At 43.8% G+C, this 26,217-nt stretch overlaps 1 protein-coding gene and 1 long non-coding RNA gene across 2 annotated transcripts in view; one reads left to right on the top strand and one right to left on the bottom strand.

Moving 5' to 3' along the window:
- Window positions 1-277: 277 nt before the first annotated feature.
- Window positions 278-13,003, bottom strand: LOC310767634. Its single transcript, XR_014550990.1, has 3 exons — window positions 12,743-13,003; window positions 5,522-5,674; window positions 278-976 (listed from the first exon to the last, which is right to left on the bottom strand). It is a non-coding gene; the product is annotated as an uncharacterized lncRNA (long non-coding RNA).
- A 1,008-nt stretch (window positions 13,004-14,011) lies between these two features.
- Window positions 14,012-26,217, top strand: part of DAP (death associated protein) — a 33,996-nt gene continuing 21,790 nt past the window's right edge. The window contains exons 1-2 of the mRNA XM_083624806.1: window positions 14,012-14,336; window positions 18,715-18,817. Of these exons, the coding sequence (XP_083480932.1) occupies window positions 14,282-14,336; window positions 18,715-18,817 (158 nt within the window). The 5' untranslated portion in view covers window positions 14,012-14,281. The remainder of the gene's footprint in view (window positions 14,337-18,714; window positions 18,818-26,217) is intronic.

Genomic DNA, 26,217 nt, shown 5'->3' with positions numbered 1-26,217 from the left:
ACAAAAGCAGTGCCATGACCCATCAAGATTGGCTATCAGCAAAGCAAAGGCTGTACCACTGATTGGCTCGCTCTGTGACAGTTTATGCGCTCCATGTATTTTTCTGGAAATAAAAAATTTAAAAAGGAGTTGCCATCATCTTCATATGATTATTTGTATTTGTGAATTCAAAGCAGCTTTCACTGACTGATATTTATCGCACTGCTTCGCAGGAAATGCTGTCAATCACTTCAGCTATACTCCCACTGAAGAAGTGTACGTTATTAGCTGCCCTCAGCCATTACTACGCTTGTTTTGTGACAACCACACATTGCTAAAAATTAATTAAAAGAGCTATTTAAGCAGAAAAAAGCGCATGCGTGGGGTAGGCAATTTCAACCTTTTTTTCCTTGACAACAACGTGCTATACCCTGTAGCAGTTGCTTTATTTTGCTCTCCAACAGTAGGGTGTTTCCTACCGCTCACTTCCCATCTGTATCCCATTTTCTCAGTCACTGAACAAATGCAATTAGCTTGCAGTCAGCCACATAATGATCTCCTACAAGTACCACTAAGGTGTTCTGTATCCATGGTTTCTCACATCATTTTTTTCCAGAATATTATGCTTTTCAACACTCAGCCTGATTCACAGGTCAAGAGGAGTTCCTGCACTTCAGCCCGTTTCAAAAGTAAATCAAGCAGATTTTTATAGGGTTTTATTCTAAGAAATTTCACTTATTAGAGCAATTTTAGATTCATGCATATTCATGACTGCGATATGGAAAGATAACCTGAATGTTATCACAGATATAGGACTACACAGAGAGCTTGCCCTTCTGTGGCACAATGGGTCAGTGTGTCTGGCTGTTAACAAGAAGGTTGGGGGTTTGAGCCCACCCAGGGATGGCTGTGGACAGGATTCCTACATTGCAGGGGGGTTGGACTAGATGACCCTCAGGATCCTTTCCAACTCTACAATTCTATGATTTCCCAACACCTGAAACAAAATGGAGTCAGTTTATAAATCCAGTTACCAGTCACACATATACAGTAAGTAGAATAGCATACAGAAATGATAAGGTGTGGATCTGCCATTGGCTGAACTGGATTGGAGACCCCAGGGCATATAATACAAATCTTAACATTTCATGGCGAATAGAGAGTTATATAAAACTATATTCAGCTAAACATGATATACTTTATCTTGGGGATCAAGTGCAGGTAATATATTTAAAAGGAGGAGGCAATAATTATGCTCCAGCAATATAAAATAAATAGCAATACATGTAAAAGGTAAATGGCCCCTGGAGAGTTAAGTCCAGTTAAAGGCGACTATGGGGTTGCGGCGCTCATCACGCTTTTCAGGTCGAGGGAGCCGGTGTTTGTCCACACACAGCTTTCCAGGTCATGTGGCCAGCATGACTAAACCGCTTCTGGTGCAACGGGACAGTGTGACGGAAACCAGAGCACACGGAAACGCTGTTTACCTTCCCGTCGCAGCAGTACCTATTTCTCTACTTGCACTGGTGTGCTTTTGAACTGCTAGGTTGGCAGGAATTGGGACAGAGCAATTGGAGCTCGCCCTGTCCCAGGGATTTGAACCGCCGACCTTCCGATTGGCAAGCCCAAGAGGCTCAGTGGTTTAGACCAGTGCTCCCCAACCTTTTTATCGCTGCGGACCAGTAAATGTTTGATAATTTTTCCGTGGCCCGCTTGTTTTGATTTAATAATTTTAATTTAATTGTATTTAAACATGCCTTCAAAATAAAATACAGCTACACCAAAAAATGAATATAAAGTGATTTATTTTATTTAACTCACTAGAATGCCAAATCAATGAGAACCCTGAGTTTGTTTCTTTGCAATGAGACGGTTCCATCTGGGGGTAATAGGAGACAATGACACCCGAAGTGTGTTGCTTATGTCCAGTTTATTCCGTTGTTTTGTTTTGGTTGCTGTCACTGCAGAAAACCCCGCTTCACACAGATAGGTTGTTGGAAATGGCAATAGGGATTTAAGTGCTGTGGTGGCAATCTCAGGGTATTCCGCCATGACTTTAATCCAGAACATCGGCAGAGTTGTTGTCTCGAACGTAGTGAAATACAGTGGTGCCCCGCAAGACGAATGCCTCGCAAGACGGAAAACCCGCTAGACGAAAGGGTTTTCCGTTTTGGAGGTGCTTCACAAAACGAATTTCCTATGGGCTTGCTTCGCAAGACGAAAATGTCTTGCGAGTTCCTGCGGTTTTTTTCCCTCCCCCCCCCCTTTTTCCCAAGCTGCTAAGCCGCTTATCAGCTGATCCGCTAAGCCGCTAAGCCGCTTAACAGCTGATCCGCTAAGGCGCTTAACAGCTGATCCGCTAAGCCGCTTATCAGCTGATCCGCTAAGCCGCTTATCAGCTGATCCGCTAAGCCCGCTAAGCCGCTAATAGCGCTAATCCGCTAAGCCGCTAATGGGCTTGCTTCGCAAGACGAAAAAACCGCAAGACGAAGAGACTCGCGGAACGGATTCTTTTCGTCTTGCGAGGCACCACTGTATATATATAAATCACAAAAGATGACTGTGCCCCCTTTCAATGCAGAGATGCCAGCGTTCCCCTTTCAATACAGAGATGCCAGCATGCCCCTTTCAATACAGAGATGCCCCAGCATTCCCCCTTTCAATACAGAGATCATCGCGCCATAGTGCTGAGTCTCCTCAATAGCAGAGAACCCCCACCCCACCCCATGCACTTATGCCTGAACCCGCACAAACACATTCGACCCAGGAGTTGTTGACCTAAATAAGTGCAATAGGCCTGGGTGAATGAGAGGGCCTTCGAATAAAACCATTGCTGCTCCTCTTTCCGTTTGATAGTGCTGAGTCCCCCCCTCCGTGCACTTACCTCACGGCAGCTTCTCTTCAGTCCCCGCATCTGCGACCTCGAGTCCTCAGTCCTCCCGTGGCGCCTCCTCCTCGGCCAATGGCGTGAGGTTTGCCTTTCGGCCAATCAGGAAGCGGGAGGACCCGCTCTCTGATTGGCCAGGAGGAGCATCAGTGTAACAATAGCGAATTTTCATTCGCTATTGTCACACAATGGGCGGGCTTGAGAGGGCGCAATGCTCTGCGCCTCGGCCGCCCGCCACAGTGAAATGATTTGAAGTTCCTCGGGCGGCCCAGTGCCGATTGATCCACAGACTGGCCCCGTCCGCGGCCTGGGGGTTGGGGAACACTGGTTTAGACCACAGCGCCACTTGCTCCCTAGCAATACATGTATGCTTGTCCAAACAAAGATCTTATGTTGGGTCTCATGATATGGAAAGATAGCTATCATATCTGTCTGCATACAGTGGTACCTCGGGTTAAGAACTTAATTCATTCTGGAGGTCTGTTCTTAACATGAAACTGTTCTTAACCTGAAGTACCACTTTAGCTAATGGGGCCTCCTGCTGCTGCCGCGCCGCTGGAGCCCGATTTCTGTTCTTATCCTGAAGCAAAGTTCCTAACCTGAAGCACTATTTCTGGGTTAGTGGAGTGTGTAACCTGAAGCGTATGTAACCTCAAGCATATGTAACCTGAGGTACCACTGTATATGGATTATCAACAACAGGTATAATAAGATTGCCAGCAGCTTTTCCTTTTTTATTATTATTGAGGGGGTGGGAATCTTTGCAGCAGGAGATCACTTTAATCTTTGTGCCATGTAAACCCTACATGTGTAGGAAAGCAGGCCAAACCCTCGTGGATTCCAGTACACCAATATTGAATGTATCTATCGGTATTAATCTCAGATGGCCTCAGTACGTAGGAGAAAAAACCTTGAAAAGGGCAGACTGGTGCTTATCACCATATGCATACGATAGAAGCTGCTAACATGGGAAAGCACCCCAGGGGTTCTACAACATGCTACGCTTGGCAGCTTTCCTTGTCGAAACCAGCAACAAAACAAAAGCTTTTATTATTTTTTTATAGGTCTCTTTAGTCAGCTAGCATATGTTATCCCATTTTAGACTCTTGGCCCAGCCCAGTGCTGTCAGAATATTTCATGTCTCGCTACAGGAAGCTGCAATATGTCCAAGAAAAACAACTTTCCTTACACCTTAGCCACCCACATAAGGAATCCTAACAGCCTCCGCTGGGAGAAGTGGGACACGGAGGAGATGATTGACTTGAAAAGTAGTTGGCTATTTGAAAGCGTATGGGCCACCCCTTCCTCAAGGTTTACAGTACATAGCCGCAGAAACATAAAATCCTGTTACGTTCAGCCAAAAACAATACAGGCAGTGCCACATTCTTATACATGTCTACTCAAAAGGAAGTTCCCCTTACCACAGGGAATTGGAGATGGCATTGCAGACTAATGCACTAATCCACTTTTAGATTAGCCCTAGCTTTGCCGCAAGCCAGAAAAATATATTGTTATAGACAGTGCTTTTTTTCTAGGGGGAAAAAAGGTGCCGGTACTCTTGAGTACTCCCAGAAAAAGCACTGGTTATAGATTTGAGGGGGTGCTCCCCCTAAACCGCAGAAATTGATAAATGGTAGGATTCTGATTATTTGTAGTATGGCAGGACCCAACAAATACAATTAGATTCAGTTCTGAATAAACATGCATAGGACCACGTTGCTAGCAACCACAATAAAGATTTTAGTGGCTTTTGTATAAAATGATCGCCGAAGAATTGAATTCTGGTGCTGGAGGAGACTCTTGAGAGTCCCATGGACTGCAAGAAGATCAAACCGATCCATTCTGAAGGAAATCAGCCCTGAGTGCTCACTGCAAGGACAGATCCTGAAGCTGAGGCTCCAGTACTTTGGCCACCTCATGAGAAGAGAAGACTCCCTAGAAAAGACCCTGATGTTGGGAAAGATGGAGGGCACAAGGAGAAGGGGACAACAAAGGACGAGATGATTGGATAGTGTTCTCGAAGCTACCAGCATGAGTTTGACCAAACTGCGGGAGGCAGTGGAAGACAGGAGTGCCTGGCGTGCTCTGGTCCATGGGGTCACGAAGAGTCGGACACGACTAAAGAACTAAACAACAACACAATATACACCTGCTGTATAGTATATATAAAATTCTACCTGACTAAATCATGCTCAGGGCAGACCCACTGAAATGAATGGGAGTTGGAAGTTTGCATTGACAACTCCATTGATTTCAGTGGGTCTACTCAGAATAATACTTAAACACGTGGAATTATATTTCTTCCATATAACTTTCCGACTATTGGGTACAAAATGCCATTATTTTGACCGCTGTAAGCAGATGAAAACATTAGCAGGATTTCAATGTCACTTGCAATGTATCAAAGATTATGGATAACGTGGATGGATATAAAATATAGAGTATGGAATAATATGCAGTTGAAAATGTTGACAATAGGACCCATGGAGGGGAAGTCTTGAGATTCAGAGAATTCTCTATACATGGATATGTATTTGGTATTGTTATAAATTTCTATCTGTAAAATCAAATAAAAATGATTTTTAAAAAGCCATTATTCCATCTCAACCTTTACGTGATTCACAATGTCAAGTTTGCCCTCTGCCCCTTTCTTACTTTGTTTTCCATATCAAATCACTAGATTCCTTCTACTCAGGGCCACTTTATTGTGAGTTCCTCAGAAATGCCATCAAATTCACAAATGTTTCTTATTAGCTTTATCGGTCTTCAACTGCTTTTCTTCCGTTTTAGAAAACACACTTTTAACCACTGCAAGATATAAAAATAAGAAACATGATATTTGACAAAATGTAATAAACATTTCAAAGTCTAATATAATATGAAACTGAAAAATTTAATATTCACTACCATCCGCCAATATTTAATTGCCTTCCCATGCTTCCAACATGTGTGCATGTCTGTGAAATCTCTTCGTTATTTACAAATATTTACAAATATTCCATCTCCTTGGAAGACACGTTCTTGTCACAGGGACTCTTTTTGGTTTTGTACAAATTTAGTACATTCAATCTCCTTTTCACCAATTTTATTCATTTTGCAGGTCCACAAGCACCACTGTACATCCATCTAAAAGCACTTTTCTTTATTGTCTCTCTATCATTTCTTGATAAAGGTTTTATATTCTTCTACCTGAGTATTAAATAATATCCCATAATCATTTGATAGCTTATTTCTGTTGGTTGGTATCAACTTTCCTGGTCTTTTTACCTTTAACCCATGATTTACTCCTCACATATTTTCATTTTTTTCCTTTCATCCCCAGTAAAATTGGAAAGCATTCCAATTATAAAGTAATGGGTGGGAGTGCATTAATTTGGAAGAAGAATGTGCCTCCCACAAGGTGTTTAACTATGATGAATTGCCAATCCAAAAGCATTAATTGTCTTTATTGTCTAAGTAGGGAGTGCCCAGGAAAAGAAGTGGTTATCAATTCTGAAGAAACTAGACTTCTGGTGATTAAGAATACAGCAGTCATAATTAGAGATTATCTGGTACTTAAAAACGAGTCGAAAAATACATTTCTATCTCCCTAAATAAATAATTTCTCTCTTAAAATAAACGCAGCCCATTTTAATACTGCCTGCTGCTGCCTAGCCATCTATATACTTCACCAAGCTCCCTACATGAAAAAGATGAGGTTATATTACACACAGACTTAGCGGAGACAGAATGCAAGGCCTTCACAATGCATTATTTATAGCCTACTACCAGTTCATATTCTTTGGGAGAAAAATGCACGGAGCAAAAGCCCTGAACCTTGTGATTGATAAAGTATGGAACAAAGTTAACAGAAATCTTAAATCATCTACCAAAGACCTGAAGGTAAAGCTCATGCAACAGCAAGTACCCAGCAGACTACATCTAAGATAGATAAACAGGGAATCAAAGCCTCCGACAGGGACTGGGAATATGGAAAGCTCAATATAGCACCAGTTCCTTTTGTTGGGCCTTCAGATGCAGTTTTTGAGGCAATGTGCTGTATCACACTCACACAGTTATAAATCAGCCATATTTTTTCTATTTTTCTAATTCTGCAATTCCTGATCTTCCCCTCATTTTCTCATGTTGAAAATTAGTTGGGTGGGGATGAGCAGAGAACTGAGGGTGTTTTTTTTAATAATCAATCTTTATTAAACGTTTTCAACATACAATAAAAGCCAAAATAATCTAGAAAGGAAAAAGCAAGAATAAGTAAAGGAAGAAAATTAAGAAGAAGAGGGGACAGAGAAAGTAAATACAATATTTCAAACAGTGAAAATCAAGACGGAAAAGTTGTTGAGCTTTCTTTTGTTTTGCCCAAAGTTCAAAAAATGCCGTTTTCGAGCTATTTTAACATCAGCAAAATTGCCTGCCATACATCCAGATTTCCCCAGACATTTGGACGATGCTGATGAATGTGGATATGGCATTCCGGGCATATAGCAACCCCTATAATTGTATCTTTACCCTTATTTAACACGCAGAAGAGTGAACCCCTCACCCAGGGCCCTTCAGAGAAAGGATTGTTTAACACTTTTCAGCCCAATAATCTGGCTGCTCTAATTCAGCCCTTCCCAAGATGCTTTCCTCCCCAGAGCTACACAGATATTTATGATATAGCTCCAGCCTGAGCCCTAGGTAGACAAGCTGTATGGCCAGTGACCTACAGCGTACAGTTTGTTTGTTTGTTTAACTGCATTCGTGTGACGCTCTTCATCCAAAGATCACAGAAAGAAAAGAGATCAGAAATACCATACTCTGTAAGCAACCAAAACTACTTAGTGAAGTATCTGTCAGTAACAGAGGTGCAAAATCTTAGGCGTGGACAGCTGCATTTGGCCTCTGGAATTACACTCATCCCAAGCTTCCTCTCTTGGCCAGACCTAAATTCTTGCTTGCCTGGCTGACTTGTGAAACGTTTCTTTGTGTGTTGAGGTCCCCAGTAAAGGGTAAAGGGACCCCTGACCATTAGGTCCAGTCGTGGCCGACTCTGGGGTTGCGGCGCTCATCTCGCTTTATTGGCCGAGGGAGCCGGCGTACAGCTTCTGGGTCTTGTGGCCAGCATGACTAAACTGCTTCTGGCGAACCAGAGCAGCGCACGGAAACACCGTTTACCTTCCAGAGTGGTACCTATTTATCTACTTGCACTTTGATGTACTTTCGAACTGCTAGGTTGGCAGGAGCAGGGACCGAGCAACGGGAGCTCACCCTGTCGCGGGGATTCGAACCGCCAACCTTCTGATCAGCAAGCCCTAGGCTCTGTGATTTAACCCACAGCGCCACCCGCGTCCCTTATCGAGGTCCCCAAGCCACCCCCTAAATAAATCACAATTCAGATAAAATTTTGGTTTAAGGTTTTTGGCATAATTTTGGCCACAACTTTATTAAAATACATGTGAGTGGTTGCTTAGGCATTGGTTACGACTATCTGTCCCCGTCCCGGGACAGAACTGACTTCCGGATTCCAGTAAAAGCCAGTAAGGGAAAACAATATTGGGGAGAGAATGGGGCTGGGCACCATACCATCACCCCTCCCTGCATGCTCCCAGGGGCTTGCACGGCCCTAGCCCCTTGCTTGGGATACGGACAAAAGCATGGCAAAACCCCTGGATTCCTTTAACGGAATTCCCTTGCAGCAGCAGCATTGGAGGGGCAGGCACAGTAGGCAAAAACCAAATGGCACCAGCCAATCTGCCAAATGGACAAAATTCCTACCAGGCCCCTGTCCCCAAAGCAAGCGACCCCATGACAGGCATAGCAATATCAAACGCAACAGCCCTAAATTAAGGAGGGTGGGCAGGTGATCCGATGCATGCAGCAAAAAAGATTGAAAAAAGCTGTGTGCCATGAATATACAACCTTTGGGCCAAGCCTCTAAATGGAAACATCAAAATCTCCCCAACAACCCAGATTGGCCCAATCAGTCATGGCCATCCAAACGGTCCTGCCCAGTAACCAAGAGGGGGTGTCCTGTTAGACCCCACCACAACATGTGCTCTCCATGAAGGTGAACACGCTTTATCACAGGGACATCCCAAGAGATTGCCATCTACTCCTGGGGGAGGGAAACTGGCAGTGATCTACCCCTTTTTTTGCGGGGGGAGTTCAGAGTTGTTGATTTATTTTTAGGGGGGCCGGTCAAAATTGTTGAGCTTTCTTTAGGGGGGCTGGTCTCAAAGATGTTGAGCTTTTTTTAGGGGGGGGCTTCCCAAAAATTATTTCATTCACCAACAAGACAGCCACTAACAGACAAACACAGCACTACAGCAGATAACAAAAGCAACCTTAGCAAGAGAACGTTTGTTTAGGGCAGTGGTTCTCAAACATTTTACCTCAGGGCCACACCAAATTTTTAAATCGATAAGGAATACATTGGACAACAAAAAGAAAAACTGGCATTGCTGGACGTGTAACATAGAACACAACTACTTTATAATATGATCATGGGACATGCCGCTTCATAATAATCATTCCCAAAATATAATTATAAACGAGCCTCTTACACATGTACCTTAAGTATGTATATAAATTCAGTGAGAGGTGGGAGCTTGCTTTTGCCACATAATCTCTTTTATATTAGGTCTCATTTGTGATAGACAAACTCTCACCAACACAAAGAAGCCTTTCTCTTTTGAGCTTTCCTATTTGCAAGAGCCGAAAATCCCTGTTTCCATAACTATCCATATTCTGCGAATAAGATAAAATATTTTGATACTATACTATACTACAGCGAAATGCTTAAATGTTTATTTGTTTGTCCTTGAATCTTCCTGCCATATTTGCCATCCTCTCCTGCCAACCCTTTGGAGAACCACTGGTTTAGGGCTTTCTGTAGTCAGCATTTCAATATTATGGAATAATATTAAGCATTTCAATAACCATTTTAAAAAGTGGAAACCTTTTCCACCTGATACTCCTCCCTAGTTTTCATTTGCGCATTCAATCAAGACTACAAGTCATGTACCGTATTTTTCGCCCTATAGGACACACTTTTTCCCCTCCAAAAATGAAGGGGAAATGTGTGTGCGTCCTATAGGGCAAATACAGGCTTTCACTGAAGCCTGGAGAGCGAGAGGGGTCGGTGCGCACCGACCCCTCTTGCTCTCCAGGCTTCAGGAAGCTCTGCGCAACCCTCGGGAGCCCGGCGCCAAGCCGCGCCGGGCTCCGGAGGGTTGCGCAGAGCTGCCTGCGCTCCCAGGCTCCGCACAGCTCTGCGCAACCCTCGGGAGCCCGGCGGGAAGCCGTGCCAGGCTCCCAAAGGTTGCGCAGAGCTGCCTGCATTCCGAAGCCTCTTCAGCGCACTCGGGCGTCGCGCAGCTCTCCGCAAGCCTGGGGAGACCGGCACGGCTCCCTAGGCTTGCGGATAGCAGGCTGTTCTGGGGGCTGGGGTTGGGGGAAGCTAGGTGCGTCCTATAGGGCGGTGCGTCCTATGGGGCAAAAAATACGGTAACTCCTTTAACTGACTAACTTTACAGCAGCATGTGCTTAGGTGCTGTCATACCATTTGCTTTTCTAAACTTGTGCAATCGTTGTCAGAGTCCAGGTTACTGTGACATATTTGTTGGTTGTATCTTTAGCCCAATTACTGCTATCGAAAAAAACAGACCGAGTTTCTGGTAGCAAACTCAAGGCAGTTAGCAACTATGGCTCCTTGGTGACAGGAGTTTACTATCTGCAAAAACAAAAAACACCTAGCAAAACCTCACCACCAGCCTTTTTAGCACCTTTTGCAATGGTTCAGTGCTAGGAGACCTTGCTAAATAACTCTTGGCTCTGCAGTTATGAAAGGCATGAAATCCTCCTTCAAATTAGGTGCTGGAAATACTACAAATGAAGAAATAATGCCAATGTCTATTTGCGTTTAGAAATCAAAGCAAAGGCTTTGCAAGATAAAAATTGGGGGTGCAAAGGTAACTGCAAAATGTACTTATTTTGTTTTTAAAACACTTATTTATAAAGGTCCTTTCCAACAGTTAGTTTTCAGTATAGCAAAATACAAATTCAACCAACCTAACTTGTATAAACAATGGGTATGAAAGGGGTGTGTGTTTTACAGTATCAAGAATAATATGTCATTTTACATTTTCACTACTTTTCTAAAAATGTTATTATTTTTCGTGTAGGTCTGCTATGGTATTAATAAACTGGTGTTATGCCGTAATCCGCAGGAGTACAAATGCTAAAAGCAAAGTTAAAGTATAAAGACAGTGGAATATAGCCTATCCACAAACAGGACGACATCATCTTATATTCTCACGATAGCCAAACATTCTTATTTACTTCTGGAATCAAGTCACAAATTACTGTTATTAGCATATTGTTTAAAATCCCACCACACTGCACAAAAATCCAAAGGTTCTGCCTTTCCTTGAATGAATTTTAAACTAAATGTATTCCCTCCCCCTTAAATTGCAATGTTCCATACATTTTGTGCCACAATTGTATAGTTATCAAAACTTTCCTAAGTTGGATGATAGACAGCCCTGCTGCAATCAACAGCAAGGTGGTAAGTTCTTTAGATGCTAACCCTTTATTTGTACCTTGGGACATTGTTAAAATAAAAAAAGTTCTGGAGTGAATTCAATTGTGTTCTTTATTATTGCTGTTAATTCTGTGTGAACCAGAAGTATGCTGGTACAGTGCCCCTGTACATGGAGGCTCTAGATAGCCAACAGTAGCTGCTAAGCCACGTTGGCCAAAAGGTTTGTCTGCCACAGCCTTCCCAGCCCTGCTTTTTAAAGAGCATGCTGTTCATTTCCTAAACATTTTACTGCCCTGCCTATTGAGCAGGCACCTTCCCAATACAGTGGTACCTCAGGTTACATACGCTTCAGGTTACATACGCTTCAGGTTACAGACTCCGCTAACCCAGAAACTGTGCTTCAGGTTAAGAACTTTGCTTCAGGATAAGAACAGACATCGTGCTCCGGCGATGCGGCAGCAGCAGGAGGCCCCATTAGCTTCAGGTTAAGAACAGTTTCAGGTTAAGTACGGACCTCCAGAACGAATTAAGTACTTAACCTGAGGTACCATTGTACTCTTTTAAGCACCGACTGAAAGCTGCTGTGTATGTTTAGCCTAGAGAAGAGCAGACTGTGAGGAAATATGACAGCCACCTTCAAATATCTAAACGGCTGTCACATCAAAAATGGAGTAAGCTTGTTTTCTCCTGCTCCTGAAGGAAACAATGGATTCAAGTTACAAGAAAGGAGATTCCGACTAAACATACGGAAAAACTTTCTGGCAGTAAGAGCTGTTCAACAGTGGAACACTCTCCCCTGGGAGGTTGTGGACCATCCTTCCTTGGAGGTTTTTTAGCAGAGGTTGGGTGGGCATCTGCCATGGATGCTTTAGCTGAGATTCCTGCATTGCAGGGACTAGATGGCTCTTGAGGCCCCTTCCAACTCTACCATACTGTTGATTTCTGTTTTTAGGACAACTGTATCAATAGTAATGGGACGCAGGTGGCGCTGTGGGTTAAACCACAGACCCTAGGGCTTGCCGATCAGAAGGTTGGCGGATCGAATCCCTGCGACAGGGTGAGCTCCCATTGCTTGGTCCCTGCTCCTGCCAATCTAGCAGTTCAAAAGCACGTCAAAGTGCAAGTAGATAAATAGGTACCGCTCCAGTGGGAAGGTCAACGGTGTTTCCATGCACTGCTCTGGTTCGCCAGAAGTGGCTTTGTCATGCTGCCCACATGACCCGGAAGCTGTACACCGGCTCCTTTGGCCAATAAAACGAGATGAGCGCTGCAACCCCAGAGTCGGTCACGACTGGACCTAATGGTCAGGGGTCCCTTTACCTTTAATCAATAGTAATGAGTTGTGAGCAACTTACACTTGCCAGGAGCGACGCCTCAACGCCTTCCACATGCGCTGCATCAGGAAGATTTTGGGCATTACATGGCAGGACAGAGGACCTCTATGCTGGATTGGTCATGCCCACAGAACAGAAGGTGCAGGATCCCTAAAGATGTGCTTTACAGGGAGCTGGCTTCAGGCACCAGGCAGACCAACTGTGCATTACAAAGGTGTCTGCAAACAAGACACGAAGGTTGCCTACATTAACTCCACTTTAGGGGAATCCCTTTCTAGACAACTACAGTGGTACCTCAGGTTACATTCTCTTCAGGTTACAGACTCCGCTAACCCAGAAATAGTACTTATTAAGAACTTTTAAGAACTTTGCTTCAGGATGAGAACAGAAATCGTGTGGCGGCGGGGCAGCGGCAGCAGGAGGCCCCATTAGCTAAAGTGGTGCTTCACATTAAGAACAGTTTTAGGTTAAGAATGGACCTCCGGAACAAATTAAGTACTTAACCCGAGGTACCACTGTACAGCACATGGAAACCATCAGTCAGGTTGTGTATCCACAGCAGTGACCAGAGATGGAATGAACGCTGGATGAAATGGCACACCTGCATGGGCACAACTAAACGCCTTCATCTGCCCCAGCTGCAACAAAGCATGTCTCTCCTGTTATGTACTGAAGTTCTCACCCTGGGCCAGCAGGGGGATACTGTAGTTATGCAAATGAAGGATCGAAAGTGACGTTCAGTGATTGGATAGTTTGTATGCAAATGAAGGATCGAAAGTGACGTTCAGTGATTGGCTAGTTACAGAAAATGGTTACTGTTGCATTCTAGTGGAGCTCTATATAAGCAGGCTGACTGAGCTCCTCAGTTCAGTTCTGTTCCAGCTTACAAATAAAGAGCTGCTTTGGAAGAATCGCTGTGTCGTCTGATATGTTCGCCCACAACTTAACATCTCCCATATTGGATTTCTCTACAGCCACGGGGGGGGGGGGGCTGCAACTTTCCAACTTAAGCCCCTGAAGGTGCAACTCCTCCATAGGCTCTGGAGACAGATGGGACGCATAATTTCTAACCTGGTTTAGCATTTTAACTTTTTGCATTGCAGGGGGTTCGGCTAGATGTCCTCGGGGCGGGGGTCCCTTTCCAACAACCCTACAATTCTATCTTGCAATTCCACCCTAGATTTCCCCCTTTTTGCAAACCGCTCTTCTTCTTTTTTGCAATGTATACATTGCGTGAGCTGAATAAACAAATACAAAGCAATAGATCCCCTAGCCAAAAAAAGGGGGGTGGAGAGAGAATGGAGGAGGCAGCTGCCCGCACGCGCCTCTCTCGCCTTCCTTGCTCGCAGGAAGAGGAAGGAGCAGCCGTCCTCCTCTTTCCGCGCGTCCCTTTCTCTCTCCTCCTCCCGCTTCGCCGCGCGCTCTGACGACAGATCCGTGCGCAGCCAGAGGCCACGTTGGCAACTGAGGACGCTGCCGGAGGAGCCGCTTTGCGCTTGAGCTTTTGGGGCTGACTCTTGATTTGCAGCAAGCAGCAGCAGCAGCAGCTTCCGAGCGAGCATGTCTTCGCCGCCTAAAGTCAAAACAGAGACCCGGGCTGGACACCCTCCTGCTGGTACTGCTGACCTTCCCCCGATCTCTCTCTCTTTCCTTCTCTCTTTCCACCTCTCCAGATCTTGGCTTGGCCAAACGGGAGTTTGTTGTTGGGAGGGGTGATTAGGGGAGGAGGGGGAAGCTGGTAAGTTTTTTAAAATTAAAAATCACCCCCCACACACACACACACACAATATTTGCATGTCGTCCTAAATGGAGAGTGGGCCGGGGTGTGGGTGTGTGGACATGTTTTGTGTGCGCATCAGGGAAGGAGGCGGGTGCCCGATTCTTTTTAAAGCTGCAAATCCTGTGCACGTTTACTTGGGAGCAAGCCCCATGGAGCAGAGTTGGGATTCTTGTTGTTTTTCTGAGCGCAAGAAGCAAGCCCATTTTCATTGAGGTGACGGGGGCGGCTGCAGCCCAAAGTGTGCTTACCAAAGAGTGAGCCCCGTTGAAGCTGCGGGGCTTTCTTCCGGGTAAGCAGGATTGCAACGTTGCTGTCTAGTCAACATGCTGAGGATCGAGGTGCACAGAAGGTGCTGCACTGTTAATACGTGCTTCCTTCCGCCTCTCTTAAAGCAACAAAAGTTTTGTATGGCCTGTGCGTGTTGAAACTTCTGCAAAGTAGGACTTCGTCCATTCCCCGCTTTCCACTTGAGGACGCCATGCCAACGTATGCAAGAAAACAGATCCCGCAAGTGTCTTGTGAAAAGCCACTTGGAGGTCACCGGGTGGATCCTCATAGGAGTCTAGTTTATAGACACCATAGCACAGAGGAACATTGCAAAGTGTGTGTGGATGCCATAATACAGTACAGAGAGTTACTGTGTACTATTGCAGCCAGATTGTATAAGCTTTTTTCAATGAGTTTAATAGTGCTTATTCTCAGGTTGGCTGCAGTCCTAGACACACTTTAGTTACATTCTGGGCAATAGCAATATTTGAAGCTACTGTTAAATAAAACAGTATAAAAATAATAATAAAACTTAAAAAAAATCCCCAAAGTGACTGTCCAAAGAATTTGCCATGTCCTAAAAGTAGAGGTTAAAACAAAATGTCAAAAAAGTAAGCAAGTTTCTTATTTTGTGTTAATCTTTCCATGAAAGCGCAGAAAATTCTTGCTACTGATTTAATTACTGCCGTGCTTTTCATAAATTATTGTTGGATTTTCAAAAATAAAATAAAAACTCCTGAAGCAAAAATTTCAGTAGAAAAAGATTGAAAACATTCCCCTCCACCCTGAGCAACAGAAATGTAATGGCTTTGTGTCCACATGCTGATTTATTCATTTGTCTAACTTCAACATTTGTTGTTCAGAGCAAAGTCTAAGCAACTTCCCAAACATTGTGCAATACAGTATTCTGAACATGGAACTCTCTTGAAGCTGCTGTGCTTGTAAACCCTGTGGATTTCAGAAATCACCAAAGGAAAAACAAGAACTGCATTTTTTAGTGTCTCTTCATTTAACTTCCCTTTCATCTTCCTGGATTATATTGCTCACTTGCAGACAGTACTTCTCTTACTTCAACCTTTAACCTTCCCAGTCTGTTCTTGACCTGTATGACCCCACTGTTTCATGATGCCTTAATCTTGAAAGTCCTATGCTGAAAGTAAGGGAAATAGTTTAAAGAAATTTCATTATTATAAGAGGAAGGCGAGAGATCTAGAACAGTGGTTCCCAGTTAGTTAAGTACTGCAGACCCCCTGTTTGTCAAAAACCAAGCCTTGGACTCCCTACATTTGAAATTTTCCCTATCCCTATGGTAGTTTTTGTTACGTGAATGGTGCCACAGATCTCCTGGGGTCCAGAGACCCCCAATTGGAACCAATGATCCAGGACATTTCTCCTTATAGTCCTTTTTAATTTCCTGGAAGTGAAGAATACTTTTATTTTTCTAATTGTTTTCTAAGTATCCCCCCCCTTTCTACTATATATAAAGAACTGTGTAAACTGAAGGCAATGAAGAAGGAAAAGTAAAAATTATTGCGAGCTGTAGAAGGGGCATGTTTGACTTGAGCTCTGTAGTTTGAGAGAGGACCAGCTGTTGCTTAGGTAAACAGCTGATAAGTGTTGGTGGTGTTGAGGAGCTGAACCGTACATTGAGAGATCAATTGTATCCACAAGAAACAGGCATAAAGCAAGCCGGTGCAAATTAAGCCGACACAAAGCTATACTAGAACCAGACTCCATTCAGCTGCGAGGCTACTGGTGGTTGAGCTGGCCTTAGCCTAGGAAAAACAAGCCTTTAAAGTAGTGTTTGAGTTACACCACCCTTCTTGCTATCTTAACTTACGCTGGGTTGCCAGGTCATATGACTGTGTTGAACAAGCTTAGGATCCGGCCTACTTTCCTTCCCCTTGCCCCCGCTGTGTTTCTTTTTCAGGAACACTGGCTAAATTACACTGGAGGGAAATGTTGAAAAATCAATGTGTGGCACTACTTTGCCCCCTCCTATTTGCCCCTCCCTGCAGGTCTTTGCACAGTTAATTGTTCCGAAATTGTTTCTGAAAATGGATGGCCCCTAGTTAATCTGCTGTGAGCATCCTGTTTTCTAAGGGCCGGTGTGTGTGTGCTCCCACTTCTTCACTTTCTCCAAAACTGCCCCAGAGTGGCTTCTTGGCTTTCCCCTGCTTCTGGCAATCCTGCACAGTGTTTTTAGGCTCAATCTAGCACATTGTTATGTGGACTCAAGCTCCATGGGTTTCAGTGAGATTTGAGTGCTCATAATTGTGCAATGGATTGCGGTGTTCATGTGCAGAGAGGAAAACAACAAGAGAAGTAGCCTGGACAGAAATTACCAATCAACCCTAGAGAGGAAGAGGGGCCCATTAATGTGTTGTGTTAATAGGCACTTATTACAATCACAAGTCCCTATAGACGAACAAGCACAAGTCCCTCTGCTTTAGAAAAACATGTAAGGTGTAGGCAATCAGCCTAAAGATAGTTCATGTGCATCAGTACAGTCCGAAAGATGGAGATGTTTTTACAGGCCTAGTAAACAAAATATTGGGCTCCAGCTAAGCACTTTCAAAAATAAGATGGAAGATTTCGAAGTCTTAACACACCCTTTAAAAAAATACTGTAGTTCTGGGAACTGTTGTTGAAGGGAATCTGGATCTTTGGGGGAAATGCTATTGTTATTCAGAATGATCAATGGATTGAGGGATATCTCACTGATTTCCAACAGGAAAATGTCCAGTGTAATGTAGTAATTCACACTAGTGCTTTTCAGCTATGTAAATGCACTGTAGTTTAATGTTGACTACTCTGTTAAACCACAGAGCCTAGGGCTTGCCGATCAGAAGGTTGGCGGTTCGAATCCCTGCGACGGGGTGAGCTCCCGTTGCTCTGTCCCAGCTCCTGCCAACCTAGCATTTCGAAAGCACGTCAAAGTGCAAGTAGATAAATAGGTACCGCTCCGGCGGGAAGGTAAACGGCATTTCCGTGCGCTGCTCTGGTTCACCAGAAGTGGCTTAGTCATGCTGGCCACATGACCCAGATGTTGTACGCCGGCTCCCTCAGCCAGTAAAGCGAGATGAGGACTGCAACCCCAGAGTCATCCGTCACTGGACTTAACTGTCCAGGGGTCCCTTTACCTTTAATTTATCCCACATCCCACGCTGCCACCAACTGCAAGTGATTGGATTGTCCCCCCACAATCCCTGGGAAATTAATCACTGGAGTTAAAAAGATTGGGAGTTTTTCATCCCAAATCCAGACAACATTATCGGCAGCCAAAATACAGTTCACAGGCTATGTTTCCAACAAGGGTTTTCAAGTGTCTTGATTTGTTTTGGATGCACTGTCCCTGTGAAAACAGCTTTAAGAATTTGATTTTCCCTAAACTGGTTTGTGCCACCGTACTCATCTGTTAAATGCATTGTAGCAGTTTGACTCAGTAGGAGTGAAGCTGAGTATGGCTTAAAAGTCTAGATTCAGTTTTCGGAAACTGCAGAAATGAAGTAAGATAATAGCATGGCTGTAAAGGAAAGCCTTTTGTTTTGGTGGTCTTTATAGCAGGCTTGGTACTGGACTCAGCCGTGCAACTAAAAGGTTGAGGGAGATTGAAGTTACCTATAAGGAGCAGTTAGCTCGAAGCTCCTGCTGTTGGAATATGAGTTATAGGAAATGAAAATCACTGCTGTTTTTATTTTCTATTCCTCTCAGGCAGTACAATGAAAATAATGTATCACTTCTGTGTTTCATTCTCACAATTATGTAGAACGAAAAACAGCGTGTGTATAGTGGTCATCACAATATCCGGTCCATTTGGACCATCAGAAATGCTCATGGGCGACTTCTGATGATGCAGTACTAATTTCTAATGTTTCATGTGGCTTTAATGTGTTTGCCTGCCATCATGCAGCGTATCTGACAGGCCCCTTTATTTTTGTTGCAGTCAAAGCTGGTGGAATGAGAATCGTGCAGAAACATCCACATGTCGTAGAAACCAAAGAGGAGAAAGAGAAGGAACAGGAGGACTGGGAAACTCCTGGCACCAGGTGAAGGCCTTTCCATCATGTGTATTATTATAAATGAGCAAGGCAATTACTCTTTTTCCAGCAAAGCACAGTTGTGGGGAATTGGACAGCTTGGGTGAACACGGAGGCAAGATCTGCCAAAATGCAACAGATCTCCGTCTCAGCCAAAGATGCAGCCGTGGAACTTGCTCAGCTGGGGCTCAGCTAGCTGAGCTGAGGCTGGTGTGAGTCCCCCAAAAGGGGTGATCTGGGAGCAGGACCAGAGCGGGGGTAGGGCTGGGGACTTAGACTGGATCTAGTGTAACTTTACACTAGCTGAACTTACTCTGGCTCCCTTTACGCAAGGTTCTTGTTCATAGAATGGCTCCCTAAATATAATAACACACACTCAACAATCCACATTTATTTATGCTAATCCAAGTGATTGCTTGACAGTTTTCAGTGACATTTAAGGTGGATGCAAGGTAGAGAATTCAGTAAGAACTGAAAAGAGTTGGAAAAATAGAATTCCTGCTTTGGTGGGGGCGGGTGTGTGTTTGCCTGTTTCTTTTTAAAATCTGTTTTGGCAGCCACCTCTTTTTACCTTTGGGCCAGCCAAGCCAGGTGGTCTATTGAAGATTGAGGTGGGGTTGCAGATATGTAGGAAAAGGCTTGTGGGTAGCCTAAACATTTCTTGTATGAGCACAGAGCTATTCAGGGGCTTCTTGAAATAGGCTTTAGTGGAAAATGTTCAGGAAGGGAATGAATGGGACTAGTAGCAGCTTATAAACCTCTGGTGATTTCCTCCAGATTCTGAGCATGCAATAACTGCACAAGCAGAGAGTCTCACTTCTCACACGCATCTGCTTGGCCACTGGTCTTTTCCTGTGTTCAGCTGCTACTTACTCAGTAGAAATGAAAATGGACTTTATTTACTTGGTGTGTTTTTTCATGTTTTGCTACATAGAACCATATTGCTGATGGTCAGATAGGCATGGGGGGTGGGAATATGATTTATAAAAAGAAACGTCTGATTTCGAAAACGTGCCAATAACGTGTGTGCTATATCCTAAGATTTTTAATGGTTAGAATCTAAAGTTTTACATTTAAATGATTATTCGATGGTTGACTTTTTCAACTGTCCTCATAATCCAGCACTCCTAGCAAAAACTGCAAAAAAATTAGCAGGGCAATTAGAATAAGATCTATTATTTGATTATTGATGTAAACGTCCAAAATGTATTTTGTAAAGTTAAGTTTTTACCTCTTATCTTCAGTAGATTTTATTGCATTGCATTGCCACGGCTAGTGGCTGATGCAAATAAAGCTTCTTCTGATCTGATCCAGCACACTCTTACAGTGGTCTTCCAGATGCCTGCATGAAAAACTTGGGTGGGGCATGAAAACTACACCCCCGCCCTTGCCGTTCGTCCCTAGCACAATGGTATTCAGAGGTACCACAGAGGCATGTGGTGTTCTTAATATGATGCAATGTTTATATTGCTTGCATTTAGTAAGCTTGGCCAAGAGGCTGACCTTTTTTATCAACTGACATTTGCCCAGTGGATAACAGAGGGGGGAAATCAATACAGAAAGTGCACATTTAAATGCATATAAAATAAGTACTCAAGGTCCATGAATATTATTTTACCCGAATACTTAAAGAGAACATAACACTGCTGTGCTAGGTTAAATCAAAGATCCATTTAGCGCAGCGCCAACCGGATGCCTTTGTGAACCCCAGAAGCAGATCATGACTACTTCGGCAATATCTCAGTTGGTTAGAGCAGGCCTAGGCAAACTCCAGCCCTCCAGATGTTTGGGACTACAACTCACATCATCCCTAGCTAACAGGACCAGTGGTCAGGGATGATGGGAATTGTAGTCCCAAACACCTGGAGGGCCAGAGTTTGCCTATGCCTGGATTAGAGTGTAGTGCTGATAACGCCAAGATGACAGGTTTGATCACCGTATGGGTGCATATTCCTGCATTGCAGGGGGTTGGACTAGATGACCCATGGGGTCCCTCCCAACTCTATGAGCACAGCAGCCTTTACTGCTGTTAATCGCCAGTGTCTGGTGTTCAGAGGCAAGGTGCCTCTGATCTTGGAGGTAATATATAGCCATCATGACTAGTAGCCATTTGTAGACTTAATGGCCACGCATTGTTTTATCCCCCTCTAAAGCCATCTTTAAATTGGTGGTTCTCACCACTTATTGTGGTAACAAATCCCATATTCTAACTATACGCTTAACTGTGTGTTAAGAAGCATTTCCTTTTGCCTGTCTTGAATCTCCCACTGTTCACAATGCGAAACACTTGGAGCACTTTGGAGGGGAAACGCTGTATATGTACAATTATTTAGGACTATGCGCCAGTCATCTGTTTACTGGTCAGGCTGTTCCAGGTAGGTTTGTGCTCCCACGAGCGCCGTCTGTGTTCTGCCCTTGAATCAACAGCGCCTCATGGATAGCAGCATAAAGCAAAGAATGAAGATGTAATAAGCCAGTAGGGTACAATTTCTCACATCGACCTCTAGGCAAAGATCATTAAACAAAGCCAAAAGCACAGTCCATATCCAAGTGGAAAGCCAGACTGGCAGGAAGCCAGGAAGCCAATAATGTCCAGGTGTGCCTGAAATTGCAGAGCAACCCCCTACTTTGCAGTTAAAAGGGAATGGTATCGTTTTCTCTTCATTTCAGGTCCTTTGAAATACAGAAACCCAATCAGGAGCAAGGGATACAAGCTAGTAATAAATTTTGAACAAAGATTGATGGTTCTTTTTCCCCCAACATCAAGCCAAGGGGAGGGGTGCAAGCAGAATGTCTATACTGTATGTTTCTAATAGTTGAAAGTCCAGCAATATAGGGAGAACCATATGTTCCCCATTCCTGATCTGCACTTACTGGCAGAAGCTTGGGATTAATCCTGGAATCTTTTGCATGCAATGCGAAGGCACAAGTGTTGTATATTTCTTGAAATCTTCTTATGGCTGCAGCCAGAGACTGGGGTGGCTATTGCACGAAGGGTTGGATCCAGATCAAGTTAGCTGCTGTTAAGTTCTATTGAACTCAGTGGGACTCTGCATGCAGTGCAATACTGCAAATGGCTACTCAGAAGTAAGTCCCATTGTATTTGTTGAGACAGTAGACCCTAGTAAATACGTTTGGGATCACAGCCTTAGTCATGACTAACATTTCAAACAGATTCTTTTTTCCAGTTGCCAAAAAACAAATAAATCACACAACAAGGATTTTCTCCTCTCTCTGAACATTGTACACACCCACCGTTCACTTCGGGTGAAACCATGATGTTTTAAGGAATTGTAAGTGTTTGCAAAAAGGAATCTTACTAGGGTGGTCTTGTGGGAATAACCTTTAGAGAATTATTTGTATTAGGTTCTTAGCCAATAGGTAAGTTCCCAGCTAATTAAAGTGGGGAGCCAGAAGATAACCAGCCAAAGATAACAACTGAATTGTTGGCAGAGCAACAAAGGTTAATATATTGGCTTCAAAATAATTCATGGAGAGTGTTGAATCAAGACGTGGTCTAGCCCTGTTCTCTCACTTCTTAGCTGGAACTGAGTTGTCCAAAACATCTGGAAGGCACCAGGTTGGCAAAGATTAGGGTATATATACTTAGTGGAAGTGTCTCCCCACAAGGGCACCTAACCTTCCCCTCTTGGCCCAGTTTGTGTCTATTTGTGGGTCTCAAGATTTGTATGGGGTTGTACATTTAGGCTTGATTCGTAGGAGCTTTCTCCCTTGACATTGAGCAGTAGGCTTCTAGTGGGCCTATGCATTCTGTACAGTCATATCTCAGAAGTTGAACAGAATTCATTCTGGAAGTCCGTTCGACTTCCCAAATATTTGGAAACCAAAGCGTGGCTCCCAATTGGCTGCAGGAAGCTCCTGCAGCCAATCGGAAGCCCCGTCGGACATTTGGGTTCCAAAGAACGTTCGCAAACCGGAACGTTCACTTCCGGGTTTGCGGCATTCAGGAGCCAAAACATTCAACTCACAAGGCGTTCAAGATCCAATATACAACTGTACTCAGTTATTATTAGTAGTATATTTATTTACACCAAGCCATTTCCCCTGACAGGGATTCAACACATAAATGGACTGACGTAGACATTCTAACCTACCCTTCTCCACGTCTATGTGCAGGATCCTTTTTTAATAGGAACTCATGTTCTGTTATATGAGCCCCAACTTGTAGTCTGAAGTTCTACACCCCAGACAGACGCGTAGTTACCACTGTGGTGAACATTTGATCGTAGGGACAAGGCAGACTGAAGATAGTGTTAATCACACTCCTCTGCTGCATTCGCACTCTGCACTGTGGTTGGCAGAAGAATTGTGTTGAACGTAAGAAATGGTGAGCGAATAAATCCTGAATGTAAGTTAGTGTGATTGAGAAATTCATAATGGAGTCTCATCTTAGTTTGTTTATTGACTTTGAACTTGGCCCAGTATATAAAATCCCTAAATAAATATTACAGGTTTTCAGCCTCCGTGTTTCTGATAAAAAATGAAACATTTATGCTATTATTTTAAGAGCTGGTTTTGTGCAGTTGCCTTGCTTCTTCTCACTTCATTTATTCATTCAGCGCCAGATCCTGGTTTTGATTGGCAGTCATATGTACGCTGGCTGTTGCTTGGCCGTGTCATATTTATTAAGATGAAGAACTTTAATTAAAACCTTAGATTAGGAATTCCTGAGAGGACAATAGATCATTTTGCAAGATCATTTGTTGTCACAAGTGGTGACATGGGGGGTGGAATATTCTGAGCTATTTAGACTGAAATGATCATAACTGTTGGATTGGGCCTCTGGAGTTACTTGCGTGAGGCAGGCGTAGAATTACATGCCGACTTGTCTGTCAAAATCTAGAAAGTTAATGCAACAGATACACTTGAAGGACAAACAGGCAGCATTTCTGTTTAATTATTAAAGCCTTTATTAGCCTTTGCTTGTGCGCCCCAAGAAATATAGGCAGTAATTAGTGTAGCAAAGAAATATGGGTGGCCTCAAAAGGCATTTCTTTTTCTTTCTTTCTTTCTTTCTTTCTTTCTTTCTTTCTTTCTTTCACAAACAAGATTGTTTGCATTTATTTGATCTGAGCTAGAAAGGGAGCTTCCTCAGTGGTGATATTATCCAAAACTGTGGTTCTTGCTTGTGCATTTATTGCTGCTATAGTTTATCTTCTATATTTCAAAGTCAAAACCGGCTTTAGATAATTGGCTAGGGTAAGGACTATGATCGTTTTGAGGCAAATGAGGTATAAAATGAAAGCACGGAACCAGTAGGCTTGCTAGTTTGCACAAACAAAAAGATAAATATGACAAAAGATTGGCGGAGGGGGAACGCTCGACTCTGAGTTCAATTCAGGCTGCGGTGTTTGAAAATCCCATAGTTTATTTGGCTGTGAAATATCTGCTTCAGTTGATTGAAATGAGTCTTCCATAACCATTGGCTCAGCGACTGTTTTGGAACTGAGAAAGTGGACTCTGATCCATGAAAGCTTATTCAGGAATAAATTTGTTAGTGTTTACGACGGTGCAAAGCTCCTTGGCTCTGTTCAAGTGTTTGTGACATTGTAAACGAGGATGGGACAGGAGCTGGCATAGAAGTGCCACCCACAGTGGCTGTGCCAGTTGTCCTTTAGACCTCCATGAGATTAGTACACAGTTCTTTAGAGAGTTCTTAACCATGTTGACTCCAGGGCACCTAGAAAACACTTTGAAATGCTCCTAGAAAACTCGCTGCAGTTGGCAGCCCTTGTCTAATCAGGGTTCCGATCACGGGGAGAGTTTCTAGGCATGTTCTACTGTACATGCTTGGAACCTTTTACAGACCTGTTTGCTGATCACATTATCCTCTAAAGGGCGCCTATGTGCTGGGGGACATTGGAGGCATTGCAGGTGCTGGCAAATTCCTGAACACAACACTTGTTGCAGGAGCAGGCTAATAAGACCATTCCTCTGGGTGGAATGTTTTCTATGAACTTTCCAACTGCACAGACTTTTCTTTTACATTCTCCATCATGCAAGGGCTAGGGTTAGGCAAGAATGTTGGGAAAAAGGAGAACAGAGGAGGAAGAAAGGAACCCTATTGCTACCATAAAGGTAAAGGTACACCTGACCGTTAGGTCCAGTCGTGGACGACTCTGGGGTTGCGCTCTCATCTTGCTCTGTAGGCCGAGGGAGCCAGCATTTGTCCGCAGACAGCTGTGGCCAGCATTTCTAAGCCGCTTCTGGCGAGCCAGAGCAGCGCATGGAAACACTGTTTACCTTCCCGCTGCAGCGGTACCTATTTATCTACTTGCACTTTGACGTGCTTTCAAACTGCTAGGTGGGCAGGAGCAGGGACCGAGCAACAGGAGCTCACCCCATCGCGGGGATTTGAACCGCTGACCTTCTGATCGGCAAAGTCCTAGGCTCTGTGGTTTAGACCACAGTGCCACCCGCGTCCCACTACCATAGTCAACTGTTAAGCTGCAGAGTACAAATGAATTATTATCAGTGATATTAATACTTGAATGGGGTTCATGTTTGTGTGTGTGTGTGTGTGTTTGCCTTCTCCAGAGAGCTCAGGACTGTATATGTTTGCTAACCTACTTTCCACTCACAATAACGTTATGAAGTAGGTTAGGCTGAGAGAGAGAAACCATCTAAAAATGAACAAGTGAGCTTCATAGCTGAGCAGGGATTTTTATCCCGGTCTCCTGAACTTGAGTCTAGCACTATACCACACTGGGTCTCTGAGGAACATGAACTCTGCGTGTGTGTGTGAGAGGGGGGGGTAGGTCATGAGAGCTATTAGTGAAAATGGTTTTAATAGTCCAGAGACCTTCAAGTTCTAGAGTTAAATATTTGATTTTGTACGGAAAGAGGGTAAGAGAATTTTTTAAAAAAATGCAAGCAACCTCCCTAGCATTTTTTCATTGTTCCAGTCTGTTTTTTTATTTTTTAAAATAACAAAATTTAAGCTAGTAACCATTGTAAAAGTTGGTTATGAATCTCTATATCTTGGAATACAAGCTGTCCAGCTTTCTCCCTGTGTCTTTTAAAAAAGGTCCTCCATCTCGTGCTTTACAGTAGATCCAAGTTTAAAGGCATCATCTGCTGCTATCCCATCTAGTTCTCTTTCGGTATTTCTTTCTTTTGTCCGTATTTTTACTCTAGATTGGTTTCAAGGCCTTTGACCCCATGTACCACAGTGTGACTTAGGTTTGTACAGTGGTACCTCGGGTTAAGAACTTAATTCGTTCTGGACATCTGTTCTTAACCTGAAACTGTTCTTAACCTGAAGCACCACTTTAGCTAATGGGGCCTCCTGCTGCCACTGCGCCGCTGGAGCACGATTTCTGTTCTCATCCTGAAGCAAAGTTCTTAACCCGAGGTAATATTTCTGGGTGAGCGGAGTCTGTAACCTG

Source organism: Podarcis filfolensis, assembly GCF_964270895.1.
Source record: "Podarcis filfolensis genome assembly, chromosome: 7".
NCBI classification, from domain to species: Eukaryota; Metazoa; Chordata; class Lepidosauria; order Squamata; family Lacertidae; genus Podarcis; species Podarcis filfolensis.
This window is presented reverse-complemented; position numbering and strand designations above follow the sequence as displayed.